The following is a 17,099-nucleotide window of genomic DNA, read 5'->3' as shown; positions in this document are numbered from 1 at the left end:
GGTGAGTCCGGTTTGGCTTTTCCAAATATTTGATTAATTGCAGTACTGTTTGCTCTTTTACTCAAGCGTCTCTGTTGACTCCTCATTATCTTAATTAAGTACAATTTTCCTTTAAAGGAGACTCAAGTTTTGAACTCCAACACAAGGACACTTTTTCCACCAATTGTTTTAGTGTATTTTTTTGGTTTTGTTCAAGTGTTCTCTTATTTTTACAGAATTTGATTTTTTTTTAATCCTTTAATCTACTTTAATTTCAATATTTTTTAAGATGCATTTTCTTTTAAATAAAAATGAAGCGCTCGTGCAGTGGAATGAAGTAGGTTTTAAAACATTCTGAGTAATATAATAAGTTAAATGGTACAGTTACTGAGAGCTGTCGAGTTATAACCAAAAGTATACGATTAGAGGAAATTCCTGATTATTAAATGGACATAAAGGTGGTTCGAGATCATTAAATAATGAAAGTTCTACTATATTTTCTTTGTTCCATTGTGACGTTTTTATACATAAAAATAACGTCAGAGTGGCGCGGAAACTTCACACTACATTCAGACAAACGCGTGGGATTTACTGGGTCTGATTTCAAAATGCTATATTCAGCTACAACCAGAGCACAGTTCAAGACTTGACGTTTTCACAAATATTGTATTTTTTGTTTGATCGAAACATGATTTGGGGTGCATCGATGTGTGTGCCTTTATTGTTCTAACAGCTGTTTCATGATTTTTAAAAGCTATTATTCTGAGAAGTTTTCTGTGAACATTGAGGATGGAGAGGTCGCATTTCGCTTCCCTGCCATGACGTCACAATACATCGATGAGGAGGCGATGACTTCTTAAAATGTATCGTTTTAAGAAGTCAGTCTATTGAGTTTTCAATATAAGGTTTAAAACATGTTCAGACGAACAGTCGTGGGGCGTTTGTGGAACCGTACTATCTCTTCAGAATGCATGGCAGAAGTCACGATCGAAACGAGGCATTTGTTTATGTGCAAGTGACGCACCGCTAGAGGGCGATATATATTGGCGCGCGCATCTTGATAAACTTCATAGTTGACTTTATTGACATCAAGTGGATGGATTTTACTCATAAAAGCGACTTGGTCATGTCGGTATGACGAACGGTGGAGTTCGAAGCTGCTTCCTGTCCAAATGTGTGACTGATGTGCGCTCGCTCCGAGGAGGGGGGCGGGGTCAGGGGCGGGCGGTGCTTGCCCTCAGATGCTGGGTGAACTTGAACGCCGCCTCAGTCCAGCCGGAGAGTCACTTATCAGTCCGAGCCCGCCGCTCACCTCTCGGTCCACTTATCTGTCCCCGAGCAGCTGGACGGATTCACTCCGACGCGAGGGGACTCCAACTCTGCACGGGGCTTCGGACCCTCGACGCCTCGCCGCCGCGATGTCCAGACGCAAACTTGGGAGCCGACCGCAACACCTGAGCACAATCCAAGGTGAGTCCGAGTGTCGCCGGCACACGCGCTCGCTCATGGACACACGCGCGCGCGCACACACACTCACAGCTCGCGTGGGACCCACTTGACCGGGATGCGCTCGGGCACCGCCTGTGGTTCGACTCCCTGTTTTCCTCTCCACCTCACGTTGCATAGAAGCAGGACCGGTTTACCTGCACGTTGAGTCCCGAGGCTGCAGGTCCGAACACGATCATTAATATTTCCTCCTCTGAAGACCACGATCGAAGTTCCCGACTTGGTCCGGGGGGAGACTTCACGGTCGGGCGTCAGACGTGTGTCACAGCCGCCCGTGTGATGGACGTGTCCTCCGAGAGTCCAAGCAAATGAAACTTGTTTGTGTCGTTGAGTGCTGGAGACCGATGGTGCGTGTCTGCTGTGACCACAGTGTGCGCGCGCGCGCGCGCGTGTGTTTGACCGCGCCTTGCAAGTCTGCACACACAGCATGAAACAGGAAAGGTGACATTTCTAAGTAACGAGCGGCGAGATCCGACTTCAGACTGTACTGTCTGTACCTGTCCTGTGGTCCGTCCGGACTCTCTCTCTCTCCCCCCGCACCCTCACCCTCCCTCCCACCTCTCCACCTGAAAGTTTCCCCACATGAATCACAAACCCATGGATCTCACTCTGGCTGAGGAACTGCTGACTGAGCTAGAAAGGGAAGTTGGCGTGGTGAAACCGTTTCCCTGCCGACAGATCGGAGTGGAATATGTTTTTTTTTTCTTATCTCAAACACCTCCGGTCTTGTTTTCGACTTGACTTCCTGTTGAGCAAGTGTGGCTGCAGCCTCCACTCTGATTGACAAGCGGTCAGAAGCGTTTCTGAGCAGGAGGTGGACGCTTTGGTGGATGCAGGCCGCTGGTGAGAGGAAGTGGTCAGTGGTGTTGCTCGCTCGCTCGCTCCTCTCAACATAGCTTCTTTTTTTTTTTTTTTTTTAATCACACCTGTTTGTGTCGATGCCGAAATCTCGGGTGCAAAATAGAATCATGTTGTATTGAAGCAAGCGTTTATGCTAAACATGATAATAAGATTAATATGTCTCTTTTTAAAGGTATCATTGTCCAGCAGCTTCTCAATAATAGTTTCAATTGACTTTGTTGCTCCAAAATATACTTTACTTTGTCTAATGTAAAAGTTGTTTACCTTATTTCTTATACCAACATAGTTCCTCTGTAACCTCAGAAATACAGCTTATAATGATAATAATAATAATAATATAAAAAAACTGATGTTTAAGTCGGTGAAAACACCAGGCCGACATGCTGAAGAGGTTCGATCCATTTCAGAACACGCACACTTTACAGTTAGCTAGTTAGCATGTTAGCCTCTTAGTTGTTTGAAACAAATTTGATCCCCATTTCCTGTTGTTGTCTCTGAGAACGGCTTCTGAAATCATGTGTGAGTAGTGTTATATTTGCACCTTTTATTGTTTTTCTAACTAGAAATAATTTCACAAATGTAAACTTTGTTTTCACTTTTTTTTCCACACAATAGACTCCTTCCTCCAACTCCAACCAAAAAAAAAACAAAAATCATATATATATGAGGTTTTTGAGCTACAGTAAGTGTGATTTGATGCTAATAAATCAGCTGATTTGCTGTGAAAACACGTTTTAAAAATGTGAATTTCGCTGTCTCTACATCAGATCTTTGTATCTTATTGAAACCAGAAAAGTAGTGAACTAGTCTGAGATAAGTCTGACGCTCCTCGGCACAACATCTCAGGTGATGACCAAACTCATCGATCTTCTCTGTCGTCCGTTCCTCAGATGTGACCGACGCAGCCAGTGGATGCAGCTCGCACCCGGAGCTGTTTCCTGCCCTGCAGGTCCATGCCGGTGAAGGTCGCGACCTCCTGACCTGTGGCCAGTGCAGCCTGGCCTTCCCTCTGGCTCAGATCCTGGACTTCATCCAGCACAAACAGGGCGGCTGTCTGTCCCGGACCCCGGCCGGCGACCCTCACGCCACGCCTCCGTCCCCGGCTAACCGGGCGCACCAGCGCGACAGCGGCATCTCGCCCGGCTTCATCGAGCTGAGGAGGGGCGCGTCCAAGAACAGGAGCTGCTGGGGGGAGGGGCCAGGTGTGCAGGTGAAGGCGGAGCCCAGCAAAACAGGTGAGTGCTGCAGGACGCCAGCTTGCTAATTAGGGACTCTGTTTCTTGTTGTGTTTTTTAAACTGCCCACCTTGTTTAACAACTGCCCCTCCCCCCCCCCGGCCCCGCTCATTAACTCCTCGTTGCCATTAGCGAAGCGGAGCGAGTTAGCGACGCACACTTTAATTGTGTGGAAAAGAAGTGTGCGCGTCCCACAGGGCTCCGGAGTCACACACCTGAGCTCCGGTGCTCCTCCACGTGTCCCGGCCGTCGGTCTCTGAGGTGGAACGGCAGCGCAAACACGGAGCACAGGCGTGTGCCGCGCTCTGAGGCCCAGGTCCTCTGCTGCTGCGCTGGTCGACGGCGCGTGGACATGATGTGACACTGCAATGGAGGAAGTTGCATCAGTCGCTCGCTGTTCTGCCTGGGGCCGAGTCACCTGTCCCCCCGAGATCAGGGCTGTTTTCTTCCTCGACAGACTCGTATTTTACGCTTCCTTGTGTCTCTTGACAGCCGTAACCATCAGACAGCCCAGATGAAATGGCAATTCTGACTCACCAAATACTTATTAAAGATGGAGTGAAATTCGAAATGAGTTAAAAGAGCGGCACCTCTCACCAGCAGCAGGTATCGGCGCCCCTCCAGCACGTTTCGAAACTGTGTCACGCTTGTACACACTCTGTTCCTTCCTTTGTGCAACGCTCAGTGTTTCCGTTGGTCCGCAAACTCCCCGTTTGTTTTTTTCTTCTTTTTCACGTGCGCTTCTATCATTCAGAGCTTTCAAGTTTGGTCATTCTGGTCGTGTGGTTTACGAAGTCAAGATTACTGGGTGGAAGAGACGGTTGAAAATTCTGCTTTGATACTAAGACAGAAGTGAGATAACTCATGATCGTTTCAGACTTCACTGGAGCCAAAATGACTTGAATCGTTCCTGTCAAGGAGCCGGTTCTGAAACACAGTTATGAGAAATCAATCATTTTTGTTGCTGTTACCTCACCTAGACTTCATAATGAGAGAGAATACCTTCATGTGCAGTGGCCGTCCTACGTTCCAGATGCATTTTTGTTTTCACTAATTCCCTGTCGTCACCACTTTCCCTCTCACATTTAATATAAAGGCTTTTTCCCCCCTCATAATCTGCCTTTATGAAATATGTTTAGATTCGGTTTTGTTTTGTGATTATTGAAGTCCTGTTATGAAATAATAATCATCAATTTGTACAAATACATCACTTCATGCAAATATTTTTTTAAATAGATAAATTCAAAGTTAACATTTGGGAAAGCAAAAAAAAAAAAATCTTTTTTATCTTATCTTTTGTCTTAGTTGTTCATACTTCAATACTTATTATTTTATTTTCCATATTTTTAGTAAATATAGGAAGTAATTACATTTAGTGATTTTTTTAGTAATTTTCTGCATTTATTATTATTTTATCATACTAATTCATAAACTATTTTAATCATTCTATATATTAATTCAAATCACTGTTTAATTTCCAAATTATTAACTCCTTATTTTAACAGTTTATTAATTCTTTTTAGATTTTTAGATTGTCTTCAACAGTATTACCTGAGGACAACACCCTTGTTGTGTTGCCATTATCAACAAACCTGAAGGATCTTCGCTTTGCTAAGCCCAAGATTGAGGCTAGTGTTGTTTGGTCTGCCATGAAGTGCAGCCGGTTGCTAACAAGAGGCCTGTAGTCGCCAGAAACTTTCACGAATGTTTTGACCAATTGTATGTGGTGTTTAATATTCACGGCTAAATTTAACGCTTTTGAGTGGGATTGTTTGGTCGCAAGAACTTTGCAGAACTGGGACGCCTGGCTATTGTTGGAGGAACGCTGAAGTGGTGGCGAGGACTCCAAGTGAAAGATGTTGTTATCCCGAACCAGATCGCTCCTCTATTTATTTCTCTAAATTCAAAAGAGTGGAGGAGGGAGGGAGGGAGGGAGGGAGGGAGGGTGGTGGGGGGCGAGATGGATTACTGAAGAGCCGCGTGCATCTGTCTCATTCCTTTTTATTTATTCTCCTTGTTTGTTTTTTCTTCATCTCCACCCCCCCCCACCATCTTCAACACACTTTAGCGTTGCCCCTCTTTCAATTTCTCGCATCCCCTCGCTGCTCTCCTCCCTCCCTCCACCCTCCCCAGGGAGGAGAGATTCTGCCTGCTGCTCGTTAGTGCTCCCAGCCAATCTGCATTTTTAATTAGTAGTTATTGCTTCTGCTTAATATTCAAGTGCTACCCCAGGCCAAATGGGAATCCTTGGAAAAAAAAAAAAAAAAACAGAGTGTGAGAGTGAAGGAAAGCGAAACCGGCCGAGTATTGTGTTTCACTCCAGGAGCAGAAGACAAAAGCGCCCCCCCTCAGGGAAAGATTTGGGGGCGGAGGGCTTGGAGGATGGGTCCCAAGTACAATCGGAAGGGGTGACATATTTTCCTGCTGTCTCTCGGCCCCCCGCACCACATTAGAATCTTTTTATCTCATTTCCTTCTCATCTCCAGAGAAGTGACCTACCTATCGCTCCTCACCCTATTTGTAGAGGAAGTGTGAGAAGTTCTGCTGGGCTCCTCCTGACGGCGAGGGTGTGGGACGTGCGCACCGCTCCTCTGCTGCTCTCCAGACGGATACGAGGCGGCGAGGAAGACGGGGAAAGGAGAAACAGTTGCTCTCTTTTTCATCTCCTCTCCTCCCCCTCCAGTAAAATACAGAAGGATTTGACTTGAGGAAACATGAAAGAGGCTTATAGGCGAGTCGGCTTTGAACCTCTCCAAAAAAGAAAATGAGAACTGTTTTTCCTTCTCAATTTGGAGATCTTCTCTCCAGTTTTGATTTATGCGGAAAGGCCTCATTTGTCAAGCGGGCTGAGTCAGTGGCTCATTTGCATAAAGAGTTCGTTTTCAGCGTTCTGCTAATTAGCAATTTGCAGTTTAATTGGAGAGTGGCTCTCGGTTAGGAGACAAAGCTCTCCACGTTTAAAAATATCTCCAGATGTAGCAGAGACACCAATCCCCGCCCCGAACTGCTGCGAGCTGACGCTGGAGAGCTCAGGCAGATCCTGGTGCCTGGTCGACTGAAGGATACGGTCGCTGCAAACCAGGAGAAAGAGCCATGTCACCTTTGCTCACATCCCACTAGCCACAGGACACGGCTGCCTGGGGCCCTGCGGCTCACGCTGAGGTGCCCAATGTAGCACCTTAATGATCTTCACTGGATACAGGTGTGTTATCTCATTAGATTTACATGTCCACCATGGTTGTGTCGTCTCAGCGCGACACTATTTAAACACCAACAGTCAAGGAAACCAGACGTCCAGGGGAAGTCATCCTGCTTCATGAAGGGTTCAGTGATGTCCTGATGGCTGGGTCTCGGTAGTTGTCCAGATGATCAAGATGCTAGCTCTTAAAAAAGTGGCGCCGTGTCTGATGCCCGCTGCCGACTAACCGATCCTCACCTCATGCTGTGGCCACTCCAGTTAACCACCATTTCAATCCTGTCTAAGACGATGCTTTTGTGTTTTGCAGCTGCAGAGGAGCCGCTTTACTTCACCTGCCAGCAGTGTGAAGGTGTTTTCTTGTCTGCGTGGTCGCTGTTGCAGCACGCTCAGCACGCACATTCATTCAGCATCTACCAGGAAGACGAAGAGGCTGAGGCAGACGTGACAGCGGGAGAAGATCACAAGCCTGCAGCCGCCACGCTGGACCCGGGGCAACTGAGTCAAGCTCTTGCATCTGCCTTTCAGCCTTCCACCCAGCGCCTGAGTTGTCCCCAGCCAGCCCACTCTTCCCCTTCCTCCACTAACCCTCAAGCATTAAACTTCTCTGTGCGACTCCGGGAGCTGGCCGAAGGCAACAACGTCAATCCCACCAGCGGGTCTCCTACGAGCATGATGCTCTCCCCATCTTCTTCCCCGCCGGCGGCTTCCCCTTTTCCTCAAACGGGTCACCTTCAGGGAAACTTTCACTGTGAGCTCTGTGACCAGAGCTTCCAGTCAATACGGGCTCTGTCTGCCCACCGCAGGACTCATGCCTGTGACAGGCCCTACCACTGCGGGGTGTGTGGCCAACCCTTTCCCCAGAGCGGTCAGCTGGCCAGACATATCCGGAACCATCACAGGGAGGCAGGGGGAAGGGTAGGCGGGTACGAGCAGGTGGACATAGCCGTGATGGACGAGGTGTCGGGGAGGCAGGGGCAGGCGAAAGGAAGGTTCCAATTGCAGCCCGCTGACTTGCCCAAGCACCTCACAAATGCTGATGTAAGATCTCAAGGCCCCTCAGAGATGGACTTGTCACTGACCCAGCACCATTCCATCGCATCCAGCCTCATGCTTCTGACCTCACAGGCAGGGCCATCGGACGGGGAGCTGCTAAGATTGTACCACCAACAAAGGGAAGGGGGAAATGTGGGCGAGGAGGAGGTGGATGGGCAGCCTCCGCATGCCTCACCCTGTGCCAGTCCTTCTGAGGGCTCTTTGGAGAGCGGAGAAACTGGGGGCAGCGGAGAGAGTGGCATCGCTAGTGGAAATTGCACCCCCAAACAGCACGAGCCGAGTGACCGAGGTAGAGGCTTGGCGGAGTGGGAGAGCGAGAGGGTGGAGAGTGGTAGGGAGAAGGAATGGAGTACAGTCAAAGTCAGTGAGGCCGTGCAGGAGTGGCAGCGGGAGAGCGAACGCAGCGAGGTCAGCAGGACCAGCAGCAGCTTGACCGGTAGCTCTGGCGGCAAGAAAAAGAGGGATGAGGCCTGCGAGTATTGTGGGAAACAGTTCCGCAACAGCAGCAATCTCACCGTGCACCGCCGCAGTCACACGGGCGAGCGGCCCTACCGGTGCGGCCTCTGCAACTACGCCTGCGCCCAGAGTTCCAAACTGACACGGCACATGAAGACGCACGGCGCTCAGGGAGCCAAAGCTCAGTTTCTCTGCCAACTGTGCTCAGTCCCCTTCACCGTTTACGCCACCCTGGAGAAGCACCTGAAAAAGGTGCATGGCCTCGGCCACGCCAGCGTGGGAGCATACGCACAGGCCAGCGCCGCCGACACGCTGGCGGCCATGAAGGTGGACGAGGAGGCGGTGAAAATGGAGGAAGATGAATCCAGTTTGGATCGGATGCAGCAGGATGTTAAAATTATGGACGTCGAGGAGGGACAGTGTCCAGGTACGGGGGACACAATTCACCCTCCAGAGAGCGCTGTAGAGGCGGCCCTGGCCTTAACCACTATGTGAGAACAACTCAAGTGGGATCGGAAGGCCGCCGGCTTTGTGCTTTATCAGCACACTGGAAGTTGGCCATGCTGTTGTCGATTTCTATGCAAATGTGCTGGTTGAAACCAAGTGCCTACACTTCATCACACCTCAGAGCAAAACAAGGCCATGACATTCAGCAGGGAGATTACCAGCACTTGTGAGCAGGAAGTGAACCGCTACGGTCCACGCCAACGCCGGAAACCAATCACCACGCAGTAGCGCAGGAAACAAGACGCGTGATTTATCTGATCCCCCGGACAAAGTGACACAAACTGTCGAATCACACACAGAATAGTTCGCACAACGTCCCAACCTGCCCGACCGATCACGGCGGACACAAGGAGGTCATATTGGGCCGTGTTGCTTGTTTGGCTTTCTTTTGAGAGAAGACCATTTAAAGATGTTTGGACAGACAAGGAGGTGAATCAAATCCAAACACTGTCTGCCTGCGGATTCTCAAAGTCCTCCTTTAAGAGGCGTTGAGTTGTCACAACACTTGTCAATTCATGTTAACAAGGCTCATGCGAGGCTCTGCTCCCGACTGCGTTCTTAAGTGGGTCACTTTCTTTTCTGCTGAAAAACAAATGTGAATTAGAAAACTCTCACTTCCTGTTTTGTTTCTATGCATCAAGTGCTTCTTTCCGTCAAATGGGTGTATAATATTTTTATAGTTTTGTGATGGTATCTTTTGTATTGTTTACATAAGTGAAATGGCCGACTGCTTGAGGCTTGAGCATGTTTTGCAGCCGTTCTCCCTCTTATTTATGAATGCAGCATGCAAGTCTGCTGCGCGACAACTATAGAGGTAGTTAGTTGTGTTTTTCGTGAGCACTTGGTCGTGTGAGTTCTCGTGCGAATGTTCCTGTGTGTCGACAGTTCTGCTAGGAATTCTAAATTTCCATATTTGTAAAAGTCAGTTTCAGTCAACAAGGAGAGTTTTGGTTTAAAGTGAAAAGCACTGTGATTATTTTCTGTTACAGTGTCAGGGACCATTTTGTGATTTCTGAATTTCCATTGTTACTTTTCAGGGATAATATTTTGTATATACGTTCTCTGTTATTATATTATTATTATTATTATGATGAATAATATTATTGACTGCCTGTCACTGTAACCTGCCTGCTGATCGGCTGTTGTGAACGTGCGTCGCCCTGTTGTTCTTGACGCTGTTTTATAATATTGTCTTGGAAATAGACCTCAATAAAGACCTGAGGTGGACATGTTGTGATTCTGCCCTCTTTCTTCCGAACATGTTTTCCTCCTTTTTTTTTTTTTTTTTTTGGCCTGGCATTGAGGGACCCACAACAAAGCTTAGAGAAACTATTTTTAAGAGTCTTTGCTCGCTAGGATGTCGTCCTAGTCGATGTGGGTTGTTTCTCTGAGGACCACAGTCAGCGCTGAGTTATTAATTTTTAATGTGTGTTTGGATGAGGGACCCTCACGCCTTGTTTACATCCTTGTGATGTTACTGGCTTCATGTCGAGACGCCGTAATGTTATTCCTTGCTCGTGTGTTGGGAGGGGTGGGAGCCGCGCTGCAGGTCGGGATGATGGGACCCTGGCATGGAAGGTTTCTCAGGATATTAGAGTGGCTGGTGATAGAGGGGGGGTGGGGGGTATTGTTTGTGGGCATGTTCGGAGGCAGACCGGGATGGGTGGGGAGTGTCAAGGGGTTGGGATAATTGCTGACTCCATTTTTAAGGACCTAAAAAACCTCTGCACCAGCATCTCTGGCCTTAAACCCACCCCCTTCTAATGAAAATGAAGTTCTATGATCCTGCTAGCTCATTAACAGCAGGTCTGTTAATGAGCTTTCAACAGGGTGGGGGTTGGTAGATGAGGGTATATGGTGGTTGATCGAGGAGGGGGGGGGGTTATTGCACCAGATGTACATACGCCCACTCGTACCAATTACCATTGTGTTATGAAGAATAAATCAGGACATGAAGACAGACTCCGAGACCCTAGTGTGAGCGTTTCTCTTGTTCAGTCGAGGGGCGCACAGGTGATAAGTGCCGGCCTCCCTCTCTCCCTCAGGTGAACTCTGCCCTCCCTGGATGCCAGGCGACGCAGCGCACGCCATTTGGTGCTCGAATAGGCCCAATTATGCAAGGTAAGGTGATCCATGGCAGACAGAAGAAGCCCTGGAGCTAATGGATCTCTTTCTTCTGCTGTCCCAAGTGCGCTTTGTCCGCTACGGTCTCAGAACTCAAACCCACGCTTTCATCCTCCCATGGAGAGGTCAGCATTGGCCAACAGAGTTTTGACCAATGACGCTTCAGCGCCAGGAAACTTTTCAAACTCTTGAAGGTCCTAAAGTAACACCTACAGTTGGGAGCTAAATATCAGAAATGAACTGAACTTTGAAGTGGAATAACTTAGTTTGAAAGTCTTCACCTGCAACAAGTCAAAACATGGTTAACAAACGCTAAAGAATTTAGACGGCTGTTCAGCAGAGTGGCCTCATCGAAACTTGTTCGCCTCTGAGAATGAGGCAGTTCGGAGAAAGACAGTGTTTTATTGTCCGAAAAGGACTAACCTGCCCGCTTCAAAGGATGACTTGAACCGTCCGTTTGGCAGGAACTGAGTCATAAGGGGAAAACACTTGCATAACCGCTTGGCTTGCGTTACCATCGCCTAATGTCGTGAGCCGTTAAAGATAAGTAAAAGATCAGAGGTGCAGAGTTTTTTATCTACCTCGCTCATCCTTTTCTTGGATAGTATGACATACAGCATATCATCACATGGGTGAGTCACCCAAGCAGTTGTCAAGCTCTATCGTAACAAATTTCACCCTGGTAAAAAAATCATATGGATAAAATGTGAGGATAAAATATTCATTCAAAATGTAGTCAAAGTGAAAAACAAGTGGTAACTGCTCGTCTTCCACAGGACAAAACCGTCTTCCATCACTTGGCGCACCGACCTGAAACGAAAACATGTCAAGACCCATGATGTTCTCAGCTGAGTCAGCCTTGGGCTGAGAGGCAAACCTCGGGACTCCCACGGTCGAACCAGGCCGACGGTAAGTCCGCGGCGTATGTGAACAGCGACACTTGCTTTTCTATGACCTGATTCACTTTCACAATGAACCTCAGTCGCGACGTACTTTCTCAAAGTCCAGCAGCTGAAAGAGCTTCATGTGGTACTGAAACACAGTTTCCTGGCAACTTACTAATTCAGGCTAAATTTAAGATGATTAAGTCTGAAAAATGAGCACAACAAAGGGAATGTATGAGCTGTATGTTTGCCTTACCGCGGGGCAGCCCTGTGGCCATGAGAGGCTTCACTTATGTATGAGAAGATTGTGCTTTATCATGTAAAAATCCAATTAACCAAGGGTTTTTAATTACATTTCTTAAAGCGAGAGAGGAGCCCCCAATCCTCCCGCCGTCCCCGTCTTGTTGTCTCCTTCCTCAGAAGTTGCAACCCAGGATTAAACCATCAGCCGAGCCGACTGGGACGGCGATAACAAGAAAAGAGAAAGATGCATTCGGGAACAATCAGACAGACCACAGAATTCCCTTTGAGCTCTTTAGAGTCGCTCTGTTCCCACAATCCCCACCATGTCTCGCCCCGTCCCTCCTCCCTCAGTGACCACATAGTGAAACCCGAAGACTGGAATTACCTCTGCGCCCTCCTCTCACCTCCGACAGTGAGAGGAGAAGGTGAGAGGGGACACAGCCTCGGCGGCCATCCTTCATCCCGGAGCGCTTTCTTTTTGGCTATTCAACACTTTCACGTAATGAAAGAGAGGGAAGAGAAGGAGGGTCCATTCACGCTGGGCCGGGAGGGGGGGGGGTTGATATGGCTACACTGGTCAGTGGAACAGTTGAAGTCAAACAGCCAAGTTTTCCGGTTCTTCCTTTTGTGCAAAGGTTCATTAGATGTGATCAGCTGTTGAGGAAAAGTCAACAGATGGGGTGTGGTGGACAGACAAACATCCAGTCGAGGTGTTTGGTCTAATCTCCAAGATGTTAGAGGAGTCACCCAGGAATAGATGGATTACAAAATGCCCCACACACTGGTGCTTGGCAGCATGACAATAAAAAGTCTGAATTGAAAGAAGAGCGGACTTCGATGATCAAAGGGCATCAATGATAGTCTCAGTTTGTCTTAGCTTCCACTTTACTCTCAGGTACGACTGACTCTCTTAAACAAGCAGCAACGTCTCAGTAACCACACAGCACATGTGCTTCAATTCACCACAGAATAATAATATAATCCAGATCATCAAAACCAAGCACAAACAAAAAAGGCTCAAAATAATCAGCCACATGAATGCTATTTAAGTTTATATAATTTTAGCAGTGAAGAAGAATTTCATACCTTTACATTTACCATAGCTAAATGAAACATTTCAGTGTCATATTAAATATGAACAACCAGTTTATACTTAATTGTAGTAGTAAAATAAAACTATACTAGGAGCAACAAGTAAATGAAAATTGAAGTTCTATACATTTGTAATCTTAACATACAAATTCACATGTTTAAAATCCATTTAAATATTATATGATAATAATAGGACACATTTTAAGATCACCGAAATCCAAGAATTCAAACACAACTTTATTGTTCCATCATACATTAAAATATGACCTTTGTTTATAATTGATATTACATATAAATTGTGCCACAAAACTATTAAAAATATATTATAACTATTACTATAAATAAAATCCTAATGTGTGTTCTGATGATGGGATCAAGTGCCCGATGAAGACTGTTGTTTTTAAGAAGAAATGAGGGATCACCTGCTGTTTTCACTTTTTGACCAGTTTTTCCGTTTCTCACCTCATCACACACCCTCTCACGAGTATACACACACTTTCTCTCTCACACACACAAGCATTCAGGTCAGTCAGTTTCTTTTTCTCACCCAGCCCTGCAACAACAAAACAAATGCCAGAAAAACCGGATCTGACCACGAAGCAACAACTGTCCACCCACTCCCTTCACACATGCGCACGCACGCACGCACGCACACACACACACACTGACGGGGTCAGAGGTGTGGCATCCATAACAAGCACAGTAAGGTCAAAAGGTGACAGGTCAGTCTACACAGAGGTGAAAATCGTTGGTGCCTGGAGGCAGGTGAGCCGCTTCCACAGGAACGTTGCTGCTCTCCACTGTGCCCTCTTTGATTCCGCCTGGAGATAAACACACCTGCCTTGATTCACCAATCAACCCAGCCATTCTGATCACCTGCCAAGGATTGTGAAAGTCCCCGTTTTGTGATGCCAAAACCATTTTTAGGTGCATCAAGGCAGTTTCGTTCTAGTCTTGTAAGACAGAAGCTAAAAATGACTTTGTTTCAAGGGCGATAAACTCAACTCAACCAACATTTGAAACACGGCTGGTAATGTGAGGCTAATTTTAGCGTACGCCATCTCTAGTGGTTGGTGTCAAAACACCTACTGACTTGGGTCTGGTTTTTAAAAAAAAGTTGATTTTGAGCTATTTCAAGCACTTGCAGGCCACAATAATAGAACTGGTGGGACGTGTTTTGTTTGATTCTGTAACCACATCAACCTTTCACCTGAATACCCATGGGTTTCTTTGGTACCTCATCAGATTTCTGTGCGCTTTGCACCAAAGTAAGATCTTGACATCTGTCCTTTGACTCACAGGAAGTCGTGGTAGTCATATGAAAACTTGCATGATCAAGTCCAGTTTCCATTTGTGAGTAAGGAACCTTGCTAGGGTGGTCTGCGCCAACTGTAGCCAGACCAGTGAAGACAGCTCGAGCTTATCGACCGAACAACATGTAAATTAGCTTCTCAGCGTCACGTTTGGATATGAGGCCTGGAAGGGCTGAGCGTAAATATGGACCTGCGACTTCCTGCCCGGGTGAAGTGTGAAAAATGTTGCACAGATGTTCTGGAAATCTTTCAATGAAGAACGTTGACTCGTTCCCAAACAGAGTTCTACTCAAAGCAGCGCTGGGGGGTTTACAGAGTAGCACCCGGAGTGTGAGGCACAATGGAAGACAAAGAGCACCTTCTTGCCATCCTCTTCCCGTCACAGTTCACAAGTATCACATACCCCTCTGCCCTCATTTGGAAAAAGTGAACGGTCAGAAGGTACTTGGAAAAACACTGAATGGTCAGAGAAAATTGAGTTAGTTAATGAATATACGTGAAGACCGTAAACTTTGCTGAAGACAAAATCGCCTCAAAGAAGAACCATGGCGCTAAATGCTAATTTTCCGCATCCTGTTTCACAACACGTTCCCAGGCATAAATATGAGTCTTGACCAAAGTCGCACCATCACACTCACATGTTCCTAACAGTAGTTTTCCACCTCATGGAGCAGAGGTCTGAGTGGAAAGCCTGGCCTTGTGGCACAAACCTTACACCTTTTATTTGGTCAGTTGGAAGGGTCTACGAGGGACACATTCTATGGCATGAATTAAGGCAGTAATAAAACCATAACAAATGAATTCACAGCGGCAGTGGACATGAACAGCCACTCAAAATATGACACTGAAAAATGCCTACTCGATTGCATCTGCCGCACTTGAGGAAGTGTCTTTGTCAACGAGGATGCAGGCCAGAGAATGAGAGACATGAGTGTGTATATGGTGTGGCAAGGACGAGAGGACACAGGTGACTCGGACAGCAGCCCAAAGTTCACTCCCCCTTCCTGCTTATTGCCACCAAGACTTATTAGTTTCCCGTCACTGGACCATGGTGATGTCTGAGTGAGTGATGCGGCATAAAACCGGCAGGGACAAAGCCGGTTAACCAGCGAAGAAAGTGAGAGGGGCCCGGGGGCTCCTGGTGCCGGGGTCGTGGGATCAGAGCAGGTCGCAGAGGTGTGGGAGTGTCTGCTCGCCCCTCTGACCTTTGTCACCGAGGCGTCCTATAATCCCAAACTCAAAGACCATACGGACATAATGGAGAGTCTGTGAATGGAGTTAAATGGTGACCATTAGCTGGATCTGTGTCGCCATTCTTCTTGTTTGTTTAGCCGGGTCGGGCTCACGTCTTCCGAGTAATCAAGCGTGTGATGGAGGGACGGCTGGAGACGCCTGCAGAGTGTCCGGCAGGACAACAGTTGATTGGCGATGGATATCCACTTCTGCGGCGTGAATGGCAGGACACAAGAGGAGCGGGAGTGGAGGGGTGGAGAGACACAGTAATTGGATGTCCACTTCATATTCTATGCAGACCTGGTCCACAAGTATTGTGAACAGAAGGCGCCCCCCGAGAGACCCATCGTTCAATGCTGTAGGAGGAAACACGAGTTCACAGAGACGAGGCCGAAAACAGGAAGTGAATTTCTGAAGTGTGAAGAGAACTATTCCCACTAAAGTGAGTCTGTTCTGTTAGTAAACAGTTCTGAGTTTCTGGACACTACTAAGATCAGCCTCCGTTAACCTGTTCTGGCTGATTTAAACCCCAAACAGGGAGCATTTGTCCAGGGTCGCACATGGTTCGGGTTAGAAACAAGGCTAGCTAGGTCTAGCTCTGTTTGACTTTACATGGGTCAAGTTGTCCACGAACATTTATTCCCCTGTCATTCAATAAACTGTAATTATCTTAGCTTTTCCCGGCTATATGAGGATGTAGCGGTTAGTGCTGCAGCAGCCTCACGGCAAGAAGGTGGTGGCTTTGAGTCCACCGTGAATGTAAACGTTTCCTCAGAGATGGCCAGCTGAGATGGTGTGAGCTGAAGATGCCACAGGGCCAACAGACACTCTTTAAAGCTATACTGAGAATGCAATTCTGTTGCGTGAAGACCAGTGACACCTTGTGGTGAATTGATATATTGCTATCAAGGGAACGCTGCAGAAGATGTGGCAGCAAAACAGCAGGAAGGTAGAAATGTTGTTGTGTCTTGTTTGTCCCCGGTGGCTAACACTGACAAAGAGAAACCCCACTGGATTATTCTTGAACCTACACTCGAAAATATAAAACACTGTCTCAGTGACCAAAGAATACAGAGATTTATAGAGTTTCCAGTAACTATCCTTGACGTTGCACAACAGCTTTAACCGTTGGAGTGCATTATGGGACTTGTAGTGTGATATGGTAGGCGTAAGTAGTGGAAGTGGGAGACATAGTAGCAAGTTAAATGGTTCAACACCGATGATAAAAACTTGATATCTATTATAAACACCGTAATCTTTAGAGGCCTTTACATTTTAAAATTTAACATTTTAAATTTTAAAATCACCCAAACAGTCCAAGTTCGTTTTGAAGTTGACCATAAATTCAGATTCATAAATAAAATAAATTTATTTAAAAGCCATTACTTACAGTTCCCGCGCAGTCTCTGTTGAC

At 47.0% G+C, this 17,099-nt stretch overlaps 1 protein-coding gene across 1 annotated transcript; it reads left to right on the top strand.

Annotated features, from left to right (window-relative positions):
* Positions 1-1,221: 1,221 nt before the first annotated feature.
* On the top strand, positions 1,222-10,014 carry znf296 (zinc finger protein 296). The gene is made up of 3 exons (XM_053873798.1): positions 1,222-1,449; positions 3,237-3,581; positions 7,088-10,014. Exons 1-3 carry the CDS (start codon positions 1,398-1,400, stop codon positions 8,782-8,784), a joined length of 2,094 nt encoding a protein of 697 aa, XP_053729773.1. The 5' UTR covers positions 1,222-1,397; the 3' UTR covers positions 8,785-10,014.
* Positions 10,015-17,099: the final 7,085 nt, after the last annotated feature.

This window comes from Synchiropus splendidus, chromosome 8 (genome assembly GCF_027744825.2).
Source record: "Synchiropus splendidus isolate RoL2022-P1 chromosome 8, RoL_Sspl_1.0, whole genome shotgun sequence".
Taxonomy (NCBI): domain Eukaryota; kingdom Metazoa; phylum Chordata; class Actinopteri; order Syngnathiformes; family Callionymidae; genus Synchiropus; species Synchiropus splendidus.
This window is presented reverse-complemented; position numbering and strand designations above follow the sequence as displayed.